Raw genomic sequence first — 24,213 nt, 5'->3', positions numbered from 1 at the left:
AAAGCAGCAAAAGACAATATGTATATAAATGGATGTAGCTGTTAACAATAAAACTATTCATGAACACTAAAATTTCATATAACTTTCACATATTATGAATAATATTCCTTTGAGTTTTTTAATCAGTTAAAAATTATAAAAACTACTCTTAGCTCAGAGAGCCAACAAAATAAGGTGGGAGGCCAGTTATAGCCTGTTCTATCTGATACACAATTTCTGGTCACTGGTGATGACCATATATTCAAATTTCAGTAAAGATAGCTAGTAGAGACAACTTAGTCAGAAAATTTGAGATCAGTTTTGTTGACCCTGAGAAGAATATACCTGCCAAAAGGACCCCACATGGTTAATTGGACTCCAATTCATAACTGGAATCTAGCAGCTGTTTTTTGTCGAGAAGCCTCTCATGCACACTGCATATCAGAGAAAAACCATAGAGAGACTGGATCCAAGTGAATTCTTATAGGAGAATTCCTAGGATCAAAATTTGTCCAATATGATTGAGACTTTCCCAGTCCAATCAGAGCTGTACAGCTATACACTTATTTGTATCTTTATTGCCCAATCAGTACAGTGCTTTTTGGGCCAAAGTGAGGATTTGGACTGTTCATTTGCATGAGAAAGGAGCAATCAGGGACTGGGGTTGGACACTCTTCTCTATATAAGACAGCTTCATCTCTGCCTCAATAAAGTGCACTTATAGTTTCCATTGAAGACTTTATTTCCCCAGTAGAAGCTGTTACACTGGGGCTTTAACACCACCCATTACAGCTGGAACTAACACCTGAGTCCACTCCCCAGGGCTGCTTCACCAAAGCTCTATCACAATTAAGCTGTTTCACAATTGAGCTGTTTTCACTGAATAAAGTCTCCCCTTTTACCACATCCTAAACTGGGAATTCCCATTGGTGTTGAATTGGCAGTGAGACCTTCAGTTGACAGTTTCAAGATCCTTGTTCTGCTAACAGTAAAAGGAAGTAGTTGTTATTACCCTTTAGGAGTGTTAATAGACTGTCCACGTCACTCAGCCTCCTGCCATACCTGAAAATCATCTAGTTACAAGGTACCCAAAAACCTGGAAATACAAGTCTTCAGAAAGAGCAATCAAGGTGAACAAGACATCAGACAGACACTACAGAGCCTGAAGTCTCCACGTACAGCTGTCAAACAAAGGCTCTAAAAAAACTCAGGTTACATCTTTTAAAAATGTACTAGTGTGTTATAATGTGTCAGTGAGATAACCAGAGACACAAAGCCAAATTTTAAAGGAGCGCTTTATTCTCGCCAGCGGACTGGGGAGGGCATAGTCTCCCCTCAGATCAGCAGCCAGGATTCTTCTTGCTCCTCCTATTTTAAAGACAGAAACCCCATCCTCCTTTTTCCCTCCTCTCCCTCCGAGGACTGGTACAATAGTGTGTGTGACAACAATTACAGAAGTAAAAATTAGCATTATTCACCGGGCTCACAAATACCTGCAAATACCGATACTGGAAATGCCTCCCAACACGTGGGGCAACTATAATCTTAGGCAAAACTCCTTTACTTCTAGGGTTAATTAACCAATTATTGAAAAAATACCGAGGAAGGTGATAAAAATGATGATAAAAATGGAGTCATTTAGTCGCCTTAGCCAAGAGGCCTATATAAGAATGGAATCTAGTTGCCTTAGCCTGGGGACCCAGGTCAATGAGGGCTCCAGTTCTAACATGTCTGCTAAAGTCTAGCAGGAAAAACACAGAAAGACCCAGATGGGAGGTTTCTAAGCTTGAAAAATAAGCCTGGGTAATAAGCTATTAAGTAAGATTTTAAAACACTGCCTATGACATCTGTGGATGAAAAAGGGGCCACATGCTAAACATGACAAGCTCAGGTGGGCCTTACAGCCTCAGAGACCAAAGGTAACCACATAAGATGGTCGAAACAAAAAGTCCTAACTAAAGGAGGGTCATGGCGGGTAGTCACATCCTAGGCCTACAACTTCTTTTGACAAAGGTCAACGTTTACCTCGAGAGCCTATTATCTTTTTTGCATTTAAGATAACATATCTTGGAAATGTCAGAGTAATAATCTTCTTTTCCAGACCCCTCAACAGCACAACCACAGAGACCACAGAACCCTCACATACCATCTTTATGTACTGTAAATATTAACTATCATGTAACCACCAAAGCAAAAGTAGTGTCTCTCCCATTTTGCTTTTTAATTCAGTCCCAGAGTTTTCTCCACTTTGCTTTCTCCCATCCCCTTACCCCACCGATAATGGATTTCAGTAACTATCCTTATGTCTTCCCCTTTTATTCTATAATGTATAAGGTAAGCTGCAAAACCGCCATTCTCCAGAGTATTTTCTTAATCCATTGAGATTTTTGCTTCCCCACAATTGTCAATTTGGCTCAAATAAACTTATAAAAATTCTTTACAGGTTTGAACATTTCTTATGCTCCTGTTACTAACAGTGACCTTCTTGTAGCTCCTGTAGCCACAGTCTTAGTATACTAGACACACACACTCATACCTTGATTTAAAGCAAAGGACCAGTGCCATTTCATTTTTTTATTAATTAATTTATTTTTGTTACAGATGTTTCTCCTTCCCCCCTCACTACTTCCCCCTTCCTCTCCCCTTCCCTCCCTGCCCTGTCCCCAGCTTTGTTGTCCATGTCCATTATTGATGCATACATGCACATAAGTTCTGTGATTTATCTCTTCCCCACCACCCCCTGTTCTGGGGATTGTCAGTCTGTACCCCACTTCCAGGTCTCTGGGACTACCCCATTCCTCAGACTGTTATGTTCATTATATTCCACAAATAAGTGAGATCATATGATACTTGTCTTTCTCTGTTTTGCTTGTTTTGCTTAGGATAGTACTTTCCAGGTCCCTCCATGTCCTCTCAACGGATAAAAGATCTTTCTTACAGCTGCGTACTATGCAAGCTGTAAAACCAGTACCATTTCAAAGCCTCTAGCTGGCAGCTAGCTCCCTCCGCGATACCCTGCCCCCTTGCCACCTAACTGGAAAAGCCAGTTTCTTCAGTCTCCTTCCCAGGCGACAGATGTCACAGAACCCTACCACCAACAACCCATCCCCACCCCTGCCCCAGTTATAACATCTTCCTCAAGCCCTAACAGCAAAAGCAGATACAAAGGAGGAAAACCGCGCTTCTTATTGTTGCTCAGAGAACCACTCGCGCCTTGACCCAGTTAACCGATTGCAGCGCACCCTAAAGACAATGATTCCAGAGTGCCACAGGATCTCGCTTTCTCGGGCATCTTGCTGGACTTGGGAAGTTGGGAGGTTGGGGGGAGGGGAAGGGCACAGAAGGGTCAGGTGACCCTGACAACTCCGCCCATGTATTCCTGCCCGAGTGCCTGCTTTACGCTTGCGCTGCTGCGGGTGGGGGAAGTTGGAGCGTCACAAGGCTGTTCAAATGGGGCTAAAAGTGCGGGCGGTCTTCTTTGACCTGGACAACACGCTCATCGACACAGCCGGGGCCAGTAGAAAAGGCATGTTTGAGGTAACTTTCCGGTACCCGCGGCCCTCTTAGGGGCGTTGTCCGCGCGTCCTACCTAGTGCTGAGCGCTTTTCTGTTTTCTTAGTGTCCTCCCGCGTCCACCTAACACCACGCCCAGGGTCGGTGATCCCACAGGGGCCCCGGAAGTCCTGGTATCTCGTGCTATGAGTCACCCGTGCTGGAAGGAGGGGGAAAGAAGGACGAGTGAGCTGTGGAGGCTGCCTTCCCTCAGGCCTGACAGCTTAGGTTATCTGCCTGTGTACCTGCAGGCTCTGGGAAGCTGGGTTCTTGAAATTCGTTCCAGCGCTTTGGGACCCAGAAAAATGTCATTAAAGTTGCCACGATGGCAGAGTTGCTGCAAAACATAGGAAGACTGCTACACCACGCCAAGTCACCTGGCTTTTTGCCAGGACGGGTTTGAATCAGCCAGAATGAGTGCATGCAGCGGACTCTTTGTGATTGACCTCGGGGGATGGCTGTCCCCCCACTCCGTGTTCTTCGGTAGATCTTTGAGACCCAAGAAGTTACACAACTATCAGCGGTGAGCCTGGACTTAATCGATTCCAGAGAATTTTCACTGCAGAATTTCCCTTTCTGTCACCTTTAGGAGATTTCTGAAGTGAATCAAAAGTCCCCACCTACACAGGGTATTTCTTTCGCGAGGCATTCCCCAGCAGTATTCTCTCCTTTCTATACCCACAGACGCTGTATCAGACTTTTCCTATGTTCTTCAGGCAACCCAATCCACTCCTGCTTTCTTCCTTCTGCCTTCAGCTTTAAGGAGAAAACCAAGGATTATCACATGTGAAAAACCCAGCTAGTTTTTGTCTCTCTGGATCTTCACCTCTTTCTTGCATATTTAGGTCTGCCACATACTTAAAAAAAAAAAAAAAAAATGCTTCCCTTGTACTTTCTTCCTCCATGAGATATTACTTCTCTCTCTTGACAGCTATGTTTTTCAAGAGAAATGTATGCCTATTATCTCCATGCCTCTGTATCTCCTATTTGTTCCTAGCTCCATTATAACGAATGAAATAGACTTAACAGGTTATTAGATCTATCTTCCAAATTTTCAAATTCAGTGGACAGTTTAAGTCTGTTTTAATGACTTGTCTGAGCCATTCCACACTATAGACTGTCCCTTTCATCTTCACACCCTTAACTTTGATTTTAGGGACACCAGCCTGTGCTATATTGCCTCTAGTATCTCTAGGTGTTGATAGTACATATTTACCTTTGTATTCTTGGCAATTAGGCCAAATCATGCTGTAAGCCAAGAGTTCAGGCTTTAAATCAGGCATCTGAGTTTAAATCACAGTTCTCCCAGTACTCAGCTGAAAGTGCCTAAACAAGTTACTTAACCAATCTAAGCCTCCAATCCTCATTATAAAATTTGAATAATGATATTAGTTCTCAATAACCATATCAGGTAGGCTTAGTATAATGTAGGGGAAGTACATAGCATCCAGTATTCACTTGATGAATAGTACCACCATCCACCCTGTCACCTACTTCATCAATCCTGCACATCCTCCTAGCCTTATGTTAGTTAAAGTTGGAGTTGTCCCTTATCTAGACTGTTGCTGTGGACTTGTCCACATTCTTTCCATGGTGAAATTTCTGAAACGAACACTAGATTTTATTTCTCTCTGGTCTTTACACTTATGCCAGCACTATATTTTGTTCAGATATCTCTTAATGCATTTGTCAAAGGATATTACAGTTATTTTTTGCAACTGAGCCCACAGCTAAACAGTGAGCTTCTTAAGAATGAACAGACTATAAGTCATCTTCATTTGACTCATGGTAAATGTTGAATGAATGCTAGATGGATGTCTGAAAATCCAGGTCTCTCCACACTTGGTTCTCTTGCCACCTTCTTTGGCCTGTATGCTTATGCCTGTACAAGTATGCTTTATCACATAAGAATATAGCAACAGCCCCGGCTGGTTTCGCTCAGCGGTTAGTGTTGGCCTGCAGACCAAAGGGTCATGGATTTGATTCCAGGTCAAGGGCACATACCTGGATTGCAGGTTTGATCCTCAGCCCCAGTAGGGGTCATGCAGGAGGCAGACAATTAATGTGTCTCTCTCACACTGATGTTTCTCCTTCTCTCTCTCTCCCCCTCCCCCTCTCTCATCCTCCTCCTCCCTCCCTTCCTTCCATTCTCACTAAAAATCTGTGGAAAGCCCTGCCCGGTTTGGCTCAGTTGTTAGAGCGTTGGCCTGCAGACCAGAGTCCCAGGTTTGATTCCGACCAAGGGCATGTACATCGGTTTCAGTTCATCCCTGGCCCTGGTTGGGGTAGGGTGGGTGGCAACCACTCATTGTGTCTCTCTCATGTGATGTTTCTCTCTCTCTCCCCCTCCCACTCTGTCTGAAGATATATGTAAAAGTATCCTAGGGTGAGGACTAACAACAACAACAACAAAAATGTAGCGTGCTTGCTTTTATAAATGACTGAATGATTTATAGAAAGAGGAGAGGGAAAAGGTCTAGCCATTGCTTGGGCTTGGGGAGAAGGAGTCAAATACTAACTGTATAGATAAGCTTTAATTTTTTAAAATCTTCTGGGAAAGTTATTTCCATCTTTTTCAGGCCAGTCTCACTGTCACTACTCAAAAGGAAGCCTTCTACAGAAATTAAGGGTTTCTCGGTGAACAAAGCAGAAAAAGTTTCTGCATTTGAGTTTTCTATCTAGTAGGGATAACAGTGAACATAATACATCAAGTGTATTTTTATATGTTAGGCAAAGTGGAAAGGGGAACAAATCACAATTTTAAATAGGTTGGTCAGATTAGGCCACATGAGTGAATGATGTCTGAGCAGAGACTTGAACTATAAATAACAGGAGGGCTGCTTGAATTGTTGGGGTATATACAGGTAGTCATAGTGTGTATTTTTAACTTAGTTTTATTTGAAATTCAGCCACTTCATATCTTTATCATAGTGTTATAAAGTGTTGCATGGTTCTAGCCCTCAAAAAGTCTTCTTAAATCACAAGTAGCTAAACTCTGGTATTGATGATATTAACTTTAATTCTGGGTCCACAGAACAGGAGGAAGAGAATAGTTTCCTTTTTATATGTTAAATCGAGTTTTGAAGTTGGTGAGATTTGAGTTTATATTATGTCTACAAATTTGTTTCCCTGCCCCCACTATCTTAGGGCCTCTTTTTTTTTAGGTCTATAGGTACTTAGAAGGCATAGTCTACTCAAAATTTTTTTCAAGCCTGCCTTACCCCCTGCACAAAATGTCATCACACCTCCAAGTTAGAGATCTTTTTCCTCCATCTTCGGTTCAATCAAAACTCCCATTCTCTCAGTGTAAATGTAGGAGAGTTTACACTAATAATAGCATGTGTGTTAATTCAACTTAGGAATTATTTCTTTTTTATTTAATATTAATATGTGAATGACTGACAGACATTTTCCCCAAAGATGTTTTGTTTTAGTTTTTTTTTATTTAAGATATTTAAATATGTTTACTGATTTATAGAGAGACAGAAAAGGAGAGGGAGAGAGGGAGAGAAACATTGATATGAGAGCACAACATTAATTGGCTGCCTCCATGTCCCCCACCAGGGATGGAGTCCCAACCTAGGCATGCACCCTGACCAGGAATCAAACTGGCACCCTTCAGTGCATGAAACAATGCCCAACCAACTGATCCACACCAGTCAGAGCCCAACAGTATTATTAAAATGCTACTTGTTATTCCAAATGAACCTGTAATTAAGTTGCTGTGTGACAAATGGGAAAGTTAATTCAGGGAATGTAATGGGAAGAAATTTTGAACCATTACAAATATCTCCCATTTAAGGTAAGCCAATTCTGATTTTAATGTCCCAATGAATTGCCAATTGCAGTAACAGAAAATTGGATTTTTATTGGGAAGTCTCTGTTTAACTACGAGTCAGCTCCTATTTGAGATCAAGCACTATGGAGACCTAGAGGACTGCTTCTTTTTTTTGTGCACCAATAGGTTTTTTTAAAACTATAGAATGACCTTCAATCATGACTCAATAATAATTCAGTTGACATTATGATAAAAGATGGTGACATAATCATGAAGGCTGAAAAAGCCTTCCTGATTTGTTCATTGAAATTTATAAGGCAAAATTTTTCAGTAGTTTGCCTTCACCTAAAATTCTTAGGGCTGGTATATTTTCTTGGACTAATAAAATTTTCTTAACTATTGTATTTTCTGATGAGCACAAATAGCCTGAAAAATATTTCCTTTGCTTTTGGTGTAAGTGATTCTTATTCTCTGAAAGAAGAATGTGTCTATTCATCTCTTTCTTTTCAGTGAATTGAGTGTCTGGTGTGAGTAGCATACTACTTTTCCCTGTATAATTTAGGACAGCACATTTTGTTTTACCTCTTTGCTTGAATAGCAGACAATTAAAAAAATTTTTTTTTGACCTTATAGAGAGAGTGGAAGAGAGAGGGAGAGAGAGATAGAAACATCGATGAGAAAGAACTTCAATTGGCTACTACCTCCTGCACTGGGAATCCGGCCCACAACTTGAGCATGTGCCCTGACTGGTAATTGAACTGGTGACCTCTTGGTGCGTGTGTCAATGCTCAACCAGTGAACCACACCAGCCAGGCACAGCAGACAATTTTTAATCCCAGCTATGTGCATTGCACTCATCCTCAATGATCCAAAATTGTCACGGCATGGTTGACTTTTCCCAAATGTCCCTAAGACAGGGACTTCAAGTACAGATAGTTTGTTTGGGAGGTGATCCTGGGAAGCACAATAGGGGAGTGGTGAAGTAAGACAGGGAAGTGAAGGAATCTACAGGTTACATAAATAAGCAGGTTACTATTGTGAATAGTTAGGGAACTATTGAGATAGTATGCAGAACATGCTTTACTTGTCCCTCCCAAGGGGCAAGAAAGCTATGCTATTTATTCACCAAATTCTGTTCCCCATTGGTTGAGGCCTGTTTCAGGCAACACTTTGACCCCAGCCTATGTGCATGCGTTCCCCTGGGGCCACATAAAGCCCTCAGGCAGAGAAACCCAATATAAAGCCATTGACATGTATGGGAATAGTGTGTGCCAAGGTGATTTGGGTAGCATCTGCTATATAGCCTGGGACTTAAGACCCTTTACAGACTGATTTCAAACACCTTCTAGTCTCATCTCTTAGCATCCTCCTTCAAATGACTTCTGTTTTGGCTGAACTAAGCTTCTTGCCTTTCCCAGTGTACAAAATTCCAAGGTCTGTGTCTTTGTTCATGCTGTTACTTCTCTTTAGAATGTTTTTATTGTCTTCCCATCCCTACCCTAGGGGCTTGGTAACTCTTTGATTTAAATATTGCTTTTTCTGACAAGCCTTACCCAACAATCCTGTGGAATGGCTTGCTCCTTCCATTTTATTTCCATAGTTGACATTCATAAGATTGTCATGGCACTCACCCCAGGATTTGTTGCATACCTGCTTAATTTCCCCACCAGATAATGTCATACAGACAAGGGACCTAGTCTCCAAGTGCCTAATACAATACAGTTGATCCTTGCCACTTCACACTTGGACTTCCACAGCCATGTATAAATGAATCCTACTTTGCGGAAATTCATTTATCGCGGTAGAGTCTGGAACTAATTGACCGTGATAAATGATGGCTAACTGTAGTGTAAATGCAAGTATGTAGACTTTGGAAGTAGGCAAGTGTGGGTTTAAATCTCAGCTCAGAGGAGTTACTTAGCCATTCTGAACTTCTATTTCCTTATCTCAAATAGGGAACTCCTGGAGAGTTAGAAAGGTAGAAATAATATATGTAAGCATTGAGCATAATGCTTGCCACATTAAGGTCTTAGTAAATGTTAAAAGGCAGGCCAAATGAATAAGAACCAAATGTAATAAAAGCCAAGATAAAGAGATGTGGAAACATGAGGAGATGTGCTTAATTCTGAAGAGGGATTCAGAACCAGGGTAAGAAAGAGAGTGACTCAAAACTACTTGAGGTTTTTTAAATCTAGAAACCTAAGTTTGGAATAAGCACTGGGTCATTAAACTACTGAAATCACAGAACATGATTGATTCCATTAGAGCTATATACAGATTTATAAAAGTACAGAATTGGATCCCATTTTATATGGTGGTCAATTTAGGTCTATAAAACATAAAATGGATATAGATGAGAAAAGGTGAGATGAACTAGAGTTATTTCTGGGAAGAGTGCAAATAATAGCTGTTAAAAATTTAAAATATTTTTCTAAATATAAGCACAAGTTTCATTTTTATGTCGTTATAACCAGAATGAAAGAATGAATTTAAATTGCTAAAAGGATTTTTATTAGCTATATATGAAGAATGTTTTCATTTTTTAATTATTTTATTTTTTATTTTATTTTATTTTTTTTATTTTTTTTTATCCTCACCCGAGGACATTTTTCCATTTTTTGTTCAGGTAGAGTGGGAGAGAGAGAGAGAGGAACAGAGAGAGAGAAACATCGATGTGAAGGGACACATCGAGTGGTTGCCACCCGCACAACCGACCAGGGCCAGGGACAAACTGCAACCGAGGTACGTTCCCTTAGCGGGAACCGAACCCGGGTCTCTCAGGACCCCAGGCCGACGCTCTAACCGCTGAGCCAAACCGGCCAGGGCTAATTATTTTATTTTTTAAATCATTATTATTGAGAGTATTACAGATGTCCCTCACTTTTCTCCCCCATTACCACTCTCCTCCCAGTTCCTACCCTGTCCTAGGCCTTCACCACGCTATTGTCTGTGCCCATGGGTAATGCATATATAAATGTAAGTTCTTTGGTTATCTCTTTCTGCCCATCCCTTCCCCTTTCCCTCTGAGATTCATCAGTCTGTTCCATGTTTCCATGACTCTATTTCTATTTTATTCACCAGTTTATTTTGTTCATTAGATTCCACATGTAAGTGAGATCATATGATACTCATCTTTCTCTGACTGGTTTATTTCACTTAGCATAATACTCCCCAGGTCCTTCCATGCTGTCCAAAAGGATAACAGAGCCTTCTTTTTTACAGCTGGAGAGTACTGTATTACGTACATGTACCACAGCTTTTTTATTCACTCATCTACTGATGAGCACTTGGGCTCTTTCTAGATCTTAGCTATTGTGAATAGCAATGCTAAGAACATAGGGGTGCATATATTCTTTCTGATGGGTGTTCCCAGATTCTTAGGATATATTCCCAGGAGTAGGATCACTGGGTCAAATGGTAGTTAAGTATTCAATTTTTTTTAGGAAATTCCATACTGTTTTCCATAGTGGCTGTACCAGTCTGCAGTCCAACTAGCAGTGTACTAGGGTTCCTTTCTCTAGTCATTTGTTGTTTGTGGATTTATTGATGATAGCCATTCTGGCAGGTGTGAGGTGGTACCTCATTGTCATTTTAATTTGCATCTCACTGATGATTAGTGACTTTGACTATTTTTTCATATACCTCTTGGCCATTTGTATGTCTGGTTTGGAGACATGTCTATTCAGATCATTTGCCCATTTTTTAATTGGATTGTTTTTCTTCCTTTTGTTGATTTGTTGGAGTACTTTTTATATTTTGGAAATTAACCCCTTATCAGATGTATTATTGGCAAATATGTTCTCCCAAACAGTGGTTCACTCTTCATTTTGATTCTGGTTTCTTTTGCTGTGCAGAAGCTTTTTTTTTTTTTTTTTTTTAAAGATATTTTTAAATTGATTTTAGAGAGAGAGGAAGGGTGAAAGAGAGAGAGAAACGTCGATGATAGCAAACATCGATTAGCCGCCTCCTGCATGTCCCCGAATGGGAATTGGGCCCAAAACCTGGGCATGTGCTCTGACCAGGAATCGAACTGGCAGCCTCCTGGTGCATGGGTCAGTGCTCATCCACTGAGCCACACTGGCTGGGCAGAAGTTTTTACTTTTGATGTAGTCTCATTTGTTTATTTTTTCCTTTGTTTATCTTGCCTTGGGTGATATATTGGTGAAAATTATGCTGTGTGAGATGTCTGAAATTTTGCTGCCTACATTTTCTTCTAGGATTTTTATGGTTTCATGACTTACATTTAAGTCTTTTATCTATTTGGAGTTATTCTTGTGTGTGGTATAAGTTGGAGGTCTAGTTTCATTTTATTCACGTATCTGTCCAGTTTCCTCAACACCATTTATTGAAGAGACTGTTTATTCCATTGTATTTTCTTGCCTCCTTTATCGAATATTAATTGAGCATAGTGGTTTAGGTTGATATCTGGGTTCTCTGTTTTGTTCCACTGGTCTGTAGGCCTGTTCTTGTGCCAGTTACAGGCTGTTTTAATTACAATGGCTTTATAATTAACTTGATATCTGGAATTGTGATCCTTCTTACTTTGTTCTTCTTTTTCAAGATTATGATGACTATTCAGGGTCTTATTTGGTTCCATGTACACTTTGGGATTATTTGTTCCAGATCTGTGGAATATGCCAATGATATTTTAATAGGGATTGCACTGAATCTATAGATTGCCTTGGGTAGTATGGACATTTTAATGATGTTAATTAGTCCAATTCATGTACATGGTATATTCTTTTACTTATGTATATCTTCTTCTATCTCTTTTTCAACATCCTGTAGTGTCCTGAGGACAGATCTTTTACTTTGTTGGTTAAGTTTATTCCTAAGTATCTTAATTTTTTTTGTTGCATTGGTAAATGGGATTTTTTTTATTTTCTCTCTTTGCTAGTTCATTATTGGTGTATAAAAATGCCATCAATTTCTGGGTGTTGATTTTGTATCCTGCTACATTGTCGAATTCATTTATTAAATCTAATAGTTTTTTGGCGGAGTTTTTAGGTTTTTCTATGTACAATGTCAGGTCGTCTGTGAATAATGACAGTTTTACTTCCTCCTTTCCAATATATATGCCTTTTATTTTTTCTTCTTGTCCAATATTTGTGGCTAGGACTTCCAGTACTGTGTTGAATAAAAGTGGTGAAAGTGGGTATCCCTGTCTTTTTCCTGTTCTTAGGGGAATGCTTTTAGTTATTATCCACTGAGTATGATGTTGGCTGTAGGTTTGTCATATATGGCCTTCATTTTTTTTCATTTATTAATTTATTTTTGTTATAGATGTTTCTCCTTTTTCCCCACAGACACTCTCCTCCCTATCCTGGCCCCCCCACCCCTGCCAAACATTGTTGTCTATGTCCATTGGTTATGCATATATGTGTGTATGTGTATATATATATGGCCTTTATTATGTTGAGGTATGATCTCTTTATTCCCACTTTGCTGGGAGTTTTTATCAAATATGGGTGTTGGGTTTTGTCAAATGATTTGTCTGCTTCTGTTCATATGATCATATGATTTTTATCTTTTAATTTGTTTGTGATGAATTGCATTTATTGATTTGCAAATATTGTACCAGGCTTGCATCTCTGAAATAAGTCCCACTTGGTCATGGTGTATAATCTTCTTAATATATTGCTGGATCCTGTTTGCTAATATTTTGTTGAGGATTTTGGCATCTTTGTTCATCAGGTATATTGGCTTGTAATTCTCCTCTCTTTGTAATATCTTTGTGTAGTTTGGAATTAGGATAATGATGGCCTAGTAAAAGAGCTTGGAAGTTTTCCTTCCTCTTGAATTTTTTGGGAATAGTTTGAGGAGGATGGGTGTTAGTTCTTCTTTGTATGTTTGGTAAAATGTCCCTCTGAAGCTGTCTGGACCAGGGCTTTTGTTTGCTGGGGGTTTATTGATTACTGCTTCAATTTTATTATTATTGGTCTGTTGATAATTTTTGAATCTTATTGAGTTTTGAGAGGTTGTATGTTTCTAGGAATTTGTCCATTTCAGCTAGATTGTCCAGTTTGTTAGCATATAGTTTTTCATAGTATTTTCTTATAATCCTTTGCATTTCTGTGATGTCAGTTGATATTTCACCTCTTTTGTTTCTGATTTTATTTATTTGGGTACTCTCTCTTTGTTTCTTAATAAGTTTAGCTAAATGTTTATTAATCTTGTTTATCTTTTCGAAGAACCAGCTCTTGGTTTTATTGATGTTTTTATTGTTTTTTAGTCTCTTTGCCATTTATTTCTGCTCTGATCTTTATTATTTCCTCCCTTCTACTTACTCTGGGCTTTGCTTGTTCTCTTTCTAATTATTTAAGTTGTAGGGTTAGATCATTTATTAGAAATTTGTCTTGTTTCTTGAGGTAGACCTATAGTGCTATGAACTTAACTAGCACTGTGTCCTATAGACTTTGGGTTGTTGTTTGTTCATTGGCATTAGTTCCTAAGAGGTTTTTTATTTCTTTCTTGATCTCATTGGTAACCCATTTATTGTTTAATAACATTCTCTTTAGCCTCCAGGTGTTTGAATGTTTTTGAGTGTTTTTATTGTAGTTGATTTCTAGTTTCATGGCATTGGTATCCAAGAAGATACTTGATATGATTTCAGTCTTCTTGAACTGTAGAGACTTAGTTTGTGTCTTAACATGTGGTCTATCTTTGAGAATATCCCATGTGTCCTTGAGAAAAATGTATATTCTGCAGCTTTGGGGTGAAATGATCTGTAAATGTCAATTAAATCCATTTCATCTATCTAGTGTGTCATTTAGAGTTGGTGTTTTCTTGTTGATTTTTTATCTAGAAGATCTATTCAGTGATGTCAGTGGGGTGTTAAAGTCCCTTACTATGGCCCTGGCCAGTTTGGCTCAGCGGTTAGAGCGTTGGCCTGCGGTCCAGAGAGACCCGGGTTTGATTCCCGCTAAGGGCATGTACCTGAAGGGCACATACCTTGGTTGCAGTTTGTCCCCGGCCCTGGCTGGTCGTGCAGGTGGCAGCCACTTGATGTGTCCCTTTCACATTGATGTTTCTCTCTCTCTCTCTCTTTCTCTTTCTCCCTTCCATTCTATCTTAACAACAACAACAAAAAAGTCCCTTACTATGATTGGATTGCTGTGGTTCTGTCCCTTGAAGTCTTTCAGAAGTTTTTTTTTTTTAATATATTTGGCTGCTCCTGTATTGGGTGCATATATGTTTACCAGGGTTATATCCTCTTGTATCAATCACTTTATTATTATGAAGTGGCCTTCATTGTCCCTTTTTATGGCCTTCATTTTGAAGTCTATTTGGATGGACATGAGTATGACTACCCCAGATTTTTTTTTTTTATTTCTATTTGCATGGAAATTTTTTTCCCCATCCCTTCACCTTCATACTGTGTGAGACTTTTGTTCTGAGGTGGGTGTTTTGGAGACAGTATATATATGTGTCATAATAAAATAAAGAATATATGTGTGTGTGTTTGTATATATATATGAGTTGTTTAGAGAGGCTGGGAGATCCTTACTGTGGTGGGTTTTTTCTTTTTTAATTGTTGACAGTGTTACAGATACCCCCTAATTTCACACCTTCCCCCTTTAGTCTGGGGTTCTTTAAAATTAAGGCTAATTTCTACTGGGAATGGTGTGAAAGAGATCTGCTTTAAGACAGACGAATGGAGCCCTGGCCAGGTGGCTCAGTTGGTTGGAACATCATCCCATGAACCCAGAGGAGTTGTGGGTTCAATTCCTGGTTGGTATGCATGTCTGGGTTGCGGATTTGATCCTTAGTCAGGGTGCATGCAGGAGATGGCCAATGGATGTTTCTTCATTCCTCTTTCTCTAAAAAAATCAATGAAAAACATATCCTTGAATGATTAAAAATAATAATAATAATAATTTTAAAATATTATTGGGAAAAAAACAACAGAGGAGTGGAGCTCTGTCTCTGGGTTTATAGGATCACATATTTTTTCATAGCATGACTATTAAAGATAAAGTGTGTTAATGGAGTTGTTTTTCTTTATTTAGGTAAAAAAGCTCTTACAGTCAAAATACCATTACAAAGAAGAGGCTGAAATAATCTGTGACAGAGTTCAAGTTAAACTCAGCAAGGAATGTTTTCATCCTTCCAATACATGCATTACTGATCTAAGGATTTCACACTGGGAAGAAGCAATTCAGGAAGCAAAGGGTGGTGCAGCCAATAGGAAATTGGCTGAAGAATGTTATTTTCTGTGGAAATCTACACGTTTACAGCATATGACACTAACAGAAGATGTCAAAGTAATGCTTACAGAACTTCGTAAAGAGGTCTGCCTACTTTTATTAACAAATGGAGACAGACAGACCCAGAGGGAGAAGATCCAGGCTTGTGCCTGTCAGTCCTATTTTGATGCTCTTGTCATAGGTGGAGAACAGAAAGAAGAAAAACCAGCACCTTCCATATTTTATTACTGCTGCAATCTCCTTGGAGTACAGCCTGGGGAGTGTGTGATGGTTGGTGACACACTAGAAACCGATATACAAGGAGGCCTCAATGCAGGACTGAAAGCAACAGTCTGGCTAAATAAAAACGGAATAGTGCCACTGAAGTCATCACCCGTGCCACATTATGTAGTTTCTTCTGTGCTAGAGTTACCTGCTCTCTTACAAAGTATAAAGTGCAAAGTCAGTATGTCAGCTTAAAACAAAAAAGGGCATGGTTATGTATTTTATAGGATTTGAACTAAGAAAAGTTAAGGCATTCCAAATTATATGATCTAGTTCTAAGACTAATTTTATTTATTATTTAATAGCCAATCAACAATTAACTAGTATTTATATCTGGAAATCTAGAATAAATTAATACAAGTTACTTTTAGTAGTATAATAGAAAAAACTTGAAGAAATATATTATATGCTAATCTGTGACTTGAGATTTTTTAAAAAATTGTTTTATTAATCTTTTAGCATCTGGAATCCAAGGAGGTACCAAGCAGAATAACTTATGCATAGATACACAAATACAGGTTTTATGTACTGACTTAAAAATAGATATTTTTAAAAAAATAGACATCTAAAACATGTAATAGAGTTTTACCAGAGTAACTGTATCTGGTTAATATGAAATAAGTACTAAGTCACATGTTAATCAAGGCATTTCATAGTGAGATTATTTTGCATATTTTTGAAAATATGTTTACCATTTTAATGTATACTTTCGTTTATGAATCTTAATTTTTCTGCATCACCTTTTTGGGGGGTCCTCCAATTTTCCTATGGTGTAAATATGACAAATAGATTCTTTCAGTAAAAAAAAAAAAATGTTAAAATCAGCATGTGGTATTTCTTATCCATGACATTTATTACATCTTTCCTAGGTAAGCTTGTCGGTCTTTATCTTTTATGGAAGTATTTTTTACTATCTTTTCCCAGTCACACAGTGGAGTTGAGGGGACTAGACTGCCTTGCTGAAGATAAGTGCAAGCAACAAAAAAGTCATTTTCCTTTTGTGGATACATCAGAGGGAAATTGTCTTGGTGCAGCCTAACCAGGCACCCTCACCCCCATCCCCATCTTTTCTCTACTAACTAAATAGTTTCACCCATATGATGAAAACTAATAGAAAATTAGGTTTTGCTATGACCATTTTCAGGGTGCCATTTTACTATTTGGCTCTTCTTGGTGTCTTGAGTCTTCCGTTTTACAAATTTTTAGAAATACATTATTGTTTTACAAATTTCTGTATCCAATTCAGAGTTCACTTTGAGCTTACTAATTAATGACTCTATTGCAAAGCATCTTGCAACTAGAAAAATTTCTCTAGATGGTCTCACCAACTTAGAGTAGAATGGTTATTTAAGGAAACAAGAAATAATGACTTGGGTTGTATTTTTTTAACTTTTGTATAAAAAATCCTACTAATGTAAGAAATTAGATTCTGTTGGGATTACTTAGATTCTGTGCCTCTCCATGACCTTATTTCTTTAGCCAATTATTTCCTGTCTACTACCAAGAAAATAATTTTCTGCCATTGTGCAAAAGGCCTCTCTTGATTTTTATAAAATGTGACTGTGCCATTGACTCTCCCAGGGTGCTGTTGCTATAAAACTTAACATTTGTTGCCCTGGCAGGTGTTGCTTGATTAGTTGGAGCATAATCTCTTACGAAAGGTTGTAGGTTTGATTCTCAGTCAGGGCACATACCCGGGTTTTGGGTTTCATCCCTGGTCTGGGTGCATACAGGAAACAACCGGTCGCTGTTTCTTTCTCTCTCTCTCTCCCCCACCCCCAACCCTCCTTCCTCTGTCTCTCAAATGAATAAACACATATCCTCAGGTGAGAATTAAAAGTAAAAAATAAAAATAAATCTGAACATTTGTAAACAGAGTATGTCTGTGTAGTTGTTCCAGGTATGGTGCCCATGTGACCTCAATTATATTTTAGCTATTTAAAAATTGTTAAGTTGAAGGATCTTAGAAAAATAATTATGTGAACAATTTCTCTAATAGATGATATGTGATACTGAGGGTTTGTCTTTTTAGCTATACCAAAGATAGATGTAGGCAGTGTCACATTCATTACATTAATTGGAAAAAAGGTTCATCACTCATAGATTACAGTGGCAGATTTCAGTAAGATAGCTCCTAGGATGTTAAGTGAACAGTTCTTCAATAACAGTGATCTGGGAATAGAAATCGAAATCATTGAGTTTGCTTGTCTTCAAAGTTTATACAGCGCAGTAATGCAATATTACTTTCCATTTACACCCATCCTTAAGGAAGGACTTTGTGGTTTTCTACCTTCTGAGTGGAACATTACAGAAGATATTAAGAAATCTTGGAATAGATCTTTCATTTTATTAATGTTTTTGTTTTAGAATAATATTCCTTTTTAAAATTTATATTTGTTGTTGAAAGTATTACATATGTCCCCTTTATTTCCCTATTGCCTTGCCCCCTGCCTTCACAAAAAGAATTTATGCATATATGCATAATCAATGGACACAGACCATAGAATAATATTCCTTAAAATTAAAACTGATATAACAGTAGCGTACTGTCATCTTAATTTTTTTTTATAGTTTTCCCATAAAGGTATCATCATATAAAGCCATAAATCCTCAATTATTTAGTCTCTCCCAAACATTATACTTAGAGAGGAATGCCTAGAGTTAGTGGGGAAGACACAAGTAGATGCTGCACCTGGAATACTGACTCAAAGATGGATGTTTTATAATTCCATGTACATATTCACCCATTTGTTCATGAACACCTCAGGTCTGCTGGTGTGCAGAACCCAAAAGTACTATAGAAAAGACAGATTTTTATAGTTACAGAGGTACTTTCTTTCAAACTTTTCTGCGGACCACAATAAGAAATATTCTTCACAACTCACTAAATTATTTATAATGAACATATTAGTTTATATATTAATACATGTATATTAAGTACAGTTTCATATATTTAACTGAAGCAAGTTTCATAAAACTTCCTTACTTTATATGATGCTCATATTTTTTCATTCCATTCATTTTATTTATGTTTTTAATCCTCACCTGAGGATATTTTTCTTTCTTTTTTTATTTATTTGTTTTTGTTAGGGATGTTTTTCCTTTTACCTCACTGACACCCTCCTCCTGATCTGCCCCCACTTCCCCACCATTATTGTCTATGTTCATTGGTTACACATACATATATAAAATTTCTGTGGCTTATCTTTTTCCTCCATATTGTCCCCTTCTGAGGTTTGTCAGTCTGTACCCTACTTCTGGGTCTATTTTGTTCATGAGCTTATATTGTTCATTATATTCCACAAGTAAGTGAGATCATGTTATATTTGTCTTTCTCTGGCTTATTTCATTTAGCATAATACTCTCCAGGATGCTTCATGTCATCTCAAAGGATAAGAGATCTTTCTTATAACTGCATAGTATTCCATTGTGTACATGTACCACAGCTTTTTTATCCACTCATCTATTGATGGACGCTTGGGCTGTTTCCAGGTCTTAACAATTGCAAATAGTGCTGCTATGAACATAGGGGTATATATATATTCTTTCTGATTGGTGTTTCAGGCTTCTTAGGATATATTCCAAGAAGTAGGAACACTGGGACAAATGGCAGTTCATTTGTAAATTTTTTGAGGAAATACCATATTGTTTTCCATAGTGGCCGCACCAGTCTACATTCCCAGCAGCAGTGTACTAGAGTCCCCTTTGCTCCACACCCTTGCTCTTGCTTTCATTGATCCTTTGTATTGTTTTTTTCTTTTTAGTCTCTATATTGTTTATTTTTCTTTGATCTTTGTTATTTTCTTCCTTCTATTTTCTGTTTGTTTGTTTTTCTTTTTGTTTTCTTCCTAAATCTTTAAGTTGTATGGTTAGATTGTCTATTAGAAATTTTTCTTATTTCTGGAGGTAGGTCTGTATTTCTATGACCTTCCCTCTCAAGACTGTTTTCACTCTTTCCCATAGATTTTGTGTTGTCATGTTCATTTTCATTAGTTTCCAGGAAGATTTTATTTCTTCCTTGATCTCATTGGTAACCCATCATTGTTTAATAACATGCTATTTTACCTCCATGTGTTTGAATGTTTTTGAGTGTTTTTATTGTAGTTGATTTCTAGTTTCATGCCACTGTGATCTGAGAAGATGCTGGATATGATTTCAATCTTCTTGTACTTGTACAGACTTCACTTGTGTCCTAATATGTGGCCCACCTTTAAGAATGTCTTGTGTGCACTTGAGATGTTGTATATTCTGTAGCTTTGCAGTTTTGAGGTGAAATGTTCTGTAAATGTCAATTAAATCCAGCATTGTTTTGGCTATCTGTTATTAAATTTTGACTAGAAGATCTATCCAGTAGTGTCAGCAAGTCCCCCACTATGATTCTATTGCTATTTATTGCTTCCTTGAAGTACTTCAGAAGTTTTAAAATATATTTTGGTGCTCCTATATTTGGTGAATATATGTTTACCAGAGTTATATATCCTCTTGGTGGATCAGTCTTTTCAATATTATTTAGTGACCTTCTTTGTCTCTTTTTATGGCCTTTATTTTGAAGTTTGTCTTGTCAGATATGACTATTGATACACTAGCTTTTTTTTTTCTATTTCCATTTGCCTGGAAAGAGTTTTCCATCCTTTTACTTTCATTCTGTGTGAGTTTTTTGTTGTTAGGTGGGTCTCTTGTAGACAGAATATATACGAGTCATGATTTCTTAACCAATCAGCTACCCTAAGTCTTTTGATTGGAGCATTTAAGCCATTTACATTTAAGGTTATTTTTTTTTCTTTATTGATTTTAGAGAGAGAGGAAAGGAAATGGAGAGAGCGATAGAAACATTGATGTGAGAGAATATCAATTGGCTGCCTCCTGCATGCTTCCCACTGGGGATTGGGCTCACAACCTAGGGATGTGCCCTGGCCAGGAATCAAACTGGAGACCTCTTGGTGCATGTGTCAATGATCAACCAGTGAGCCACACTGCCTGGTTTATGTCATTATTGATAGGTATTTATCTGTTGCCGTTTTTACTCTTTATGCCTGTGCTTTCTCTCTCTCTCTCTCTCTCTCTCTCTCTCTCTCTCTCTCTCTCTTTCTTCTTCTTCTTCTTCTTCTTCTCCTCCTCCTCCTCCTCCTCCTCCTCCTCCTCCTCCTCCTCCTCCTCCTTCTTCTTCTTCTTCTTCTTCTTCTCTTGTAGCAGTCCCTTTAGCATTTCCTGCCGTGGTACTTTGGTGGTAGTAAATTTAGCCTTTTTCTCTGTGAAGTTCTTTATTTCACTTTTAGTTTTGAGTGATAGCCTTGCTGAATAGAGTAGTCTTGGATTCAGACCCTTGCCTTTCATTACTTTGTATACTTCATGCCATTCCCTTCTGGATGCATTCTTTCTATTGACAACTCAGTTGACAGTCAAATAAGAGCTCCCTTGTAGGTAACCTTCTGTCTCTCACTTGCTACCTTTAATATTTTTCTTTGTCTTTAATGTTTGCCATTTTAATTATAATTTGTTTAGTTGTAGGTCTTTTGGGGCTCATCTTAATTGGGACTTTCTGTTTCCTGGACTTGTGTAACTCTTTTCTTCACCAGGTTAGGGAACTTTTGTTGTCATTATTTCTTCAAACAGGTTCTCTAATCCTTTCTCTGATTCTTCTCCTTCTGGTACCCCTATGAGGTGAAAGTTGTTATGTTTTCATTGTCCCAAAGCTTCCTTAAATTGTCCTCCTGCTTTTTAATATTTTTCCATTTCCAAAGATTTGGTCTTTAGCATCTTCTAATCACTGCTGAATCCTTCTAAGGTATTTTTTTATATAGCTTTGTCTTTCTTCATTTCTGCTTGATTTTTATTCATAGCTCCTACTTCATTTTTTATACTGGTGTAGTTCTCATTAAGTTGTTTGTAGTTCTCACTAAGTTTTTTGAGTACCCTTAAAATCATTGCTTTGAATTCTTTATCTAACAAACTGCTTGCCCCCATTTCATGTACAGTGATACCTCGGTTCTCGAACATAATTCGTTCCAGGAGGACGGTCGAGAACCGAATTGTTCGAGAACCGAAGCAATGAAACCCAATAGGAAAGCGTGACTCCACAAAGCGTGACTCTCTCTCTGCACTCACACTGATGACGCAAGCAAGGCGCGCTGGGCCGAATGAACGCCATTCGGCTCAACGCGGCTCATCTCGGAAGTTCGAGTTCCAAATATTTGTTCGGATTCCGAGACAAAAGTTTCTCGAATCTCCTGGTCGAATACCGATTTGGTCGAAAACCGAGGCGTTCGAGAACCGAGGTATCACTGTAATTCCTTTTCTGGTGGCTCCTCCTTTTCTTTCAATTGTGGATTGTTTCTTCATCTCACCATTCTAGTAGTCTGGTAGTTCTGGGCCAGGTGGGGTGTGTTGGGCCACATAGATAGGTGTGTGTGTATCAGATAAGGCTGTTATGGCTCCCAGTCTTAGTGTGGTAGTCTTCTTGTGGGACCCAGTGGAGTAGTCTCCTTTATCATCTGAGCTGGGTGCTCTAAGATTGACCCTTGTGTAGGTTATGTGGGCTGTCCTGTTGATTTTGGGTCTTGATTGCTGTTGTCCACTTGTGGATGGGCTCAGTCCTTGGGGTTGTTAACTTTGAACCTTAAACCCAGCCTTGTCAACCTTGTCATGCCAACTGTTATATAAGTGTTGAAAGAACAAAAGAAAGCATCCAGCCCAACCTAAAAAGAACCCCCCAAAATATCAATCTCAACAATAATAGAAGCAGCCACTTCAACAGAAAGATAAAAAAAAACACAGACAATAAAAAATATTTCTGACCACACAACAGTAGGGGGTGTGAGACCAAAAGAATTAGAAGAGGGAGAAAGAAAAAAATAAAAAATAAAGAAGGCAATTCACAAACAGGAAAAAGTAATACATCTACTTCAACAGTGTTACAAGTCCCAGGATCAACAATATGATTAAAAGACAAACAAACGGAAAACACACACTCTCACACACACAAAGACAATACTAGAAGGCATGAGACTGAATGAATTAAGAGGGGCAGAAGAAAAAGTATATAAAAGCAAAGAAGCTGAGGCAATAGTAGACCAAACTGAAGAACACCTTAAACAAATAGCATCTACAATGGTAGAAGCACTCACCTCAACAAAGCTTAAAAGACAACCTGAAAACACACACACACACAAACACACAAAATACTAGAAAGCATGAGACCAAAAAAGTTAGGAGAGACTGAGGCAAGACTGGGCAGGGGAGGAAGCCACATTTGAGTGCAGACCTAACTCATTTACACTTATGAAAAGGAAGGAAGCAGGATTCAGCAGAGGAGGAAACAAGCTACAGAGCAGGACTACTAAATCTCAGTTGACCCCACACATTGTTTTGAAGCTTGAAAGCTTTCAGAGTTGCCCTTCATTGGGTTATGGTAGCCAGACCTTTATATTCCCAGATCTATCACTCATTCAGTAATTAGCGCCACTGGGGAGTAGAAATATGACCTTAAGGAAATGTGGCCTTAAGCAGTTGTGCTAGCTTCTGACATGATCTCTAAAGAGCATTGTGAAAACTGGCTGTGGAATTACCTCTGACAGCTAGGGTAGCAAGCCCTTCATTGAAAGACTGTCTGGACACTACCTGATGATATTTTATGGAGGAAAAATGGCGGCAGAGTAAATGAAGGCTACATAGATTGTCTCCCTGGACTAATCTGAAATTACAACTAAAATAAAGACAAATCATTGGGAAAAAACAACTGTAAAGCAGCTGAAGAACACACATATAACCAAAGAAAGAAAGGGCATGCCAAATCAAGCCTGGTAGGATGCTCTGAGTTGTGAAAGGGCAGGCTGGAAGTCCATAGATAGCAGTGGAGGGCTAATTTATCTGTGAGTGGTCCCCACTTGGGGGTTTTAAAAACACAAAATCAGCTACAGTGATTCACCTTGGGCTCCAGCAGTGGGAGGGCACACTGGACTGGAACTGTGGAGACAGGTCAGAGCTCTTGGATTAGGGGAGAGCTGGAGGTTAGGACACTGGGAATTTTGTGCTGAATCACTCCTTCATAGGACAATAGCCATCTTACTCAAAGGACCTCTTCCTAGAGCCCTGGGGAGAAGCAATGGTCCCTCTCTCAGTAATTCAACAAATGAAGCCAGGCCAGAGAAACGCAAATTGAGGCTCATTAATATCCAGAGTCTGATAGCAAGCAAGTGCCCCACCTGTTGGACATCCTCTTACATCTGAGGGATTTTTCATTCAGTGAAGGATAAAAAATTAAAGTTCATCAAGTAACCGAGACTAATAGCCTACAGGCAAAAGCTAGAGGATAACTGAACCTTTCCTTGGCATGCAAATCTACTCAGAAAAGTAAGACTTAACAGTGGTGTTTAACGTGGGTCCTCTCACATGCATCAAAGCCCAGTAGAGAGAGCCAGCCACAATAAGTGGAAC

General features: G+C 38.7%; 1 protein-coding gene across 1 annotated transcript; it reads left to right on the top strand.

The window, feature by feature from the left end:
* Nucleotides 1-3,422: 3,422 nt before the first annotated feature.
* On the top strand, nt 3,423-16,430 carry LOC118618105 (N-acetylneuraminic acid phosphatase). The gene is made up of 2 exons (XM_036244020.1): nt 3,423-3,516; nt 15,319-16,430. The coding sequence occupies exons 1-2, from the start codon at nt 3,430-3,432 to the stop codon at nt 15,973-15,975; spliced, it is 744 nt and encodes a 247-aa protein (XP_036099913.1). The 5' UTR covers nt 3,423-3,429; the 3' UTR covers nt 15,976-16,430.
* The last annotated feature ends 7,783 nt before the right edge of the window (nt 16,431-24,213 follow it).

This window comes from Molossus molossus, unplaced genomic scaffold (assembly GCF_014108415.1).
Source record: "Molossus molossus isolate mMolMol1 unplaced genomic scaffold, mMolMol1.p scaffold_m16_p_6, whole genome shotgun sequence".
Lineage (NCBI taxonomy): Eukaryota > Metazoa > Chordata > Mammalia > Chiroptera > Molossidae > Molossus > Molossus molossus.
This window is presented reverse-complemented; position numbering and strand designations above follow the sequence as displayed.

Bases quoted from the DNA above. Each gene is read 5' to 3' on its own strand.
- LOC118618105 (XM_036244020.1), top strand. From the start codon at position 3,430: ATGGGGCTAAAAGTGCGGGCGGTCTTCTTTGACCTGGACAACACGCTC. The intron at 3,517-15,318 runs GTAACTTTCCGG...TTCTTTATTTAG, and splicing joins GTAGAAAAGGCATGTTTGAG to GTAAAAAAGCTCTTACAGTC.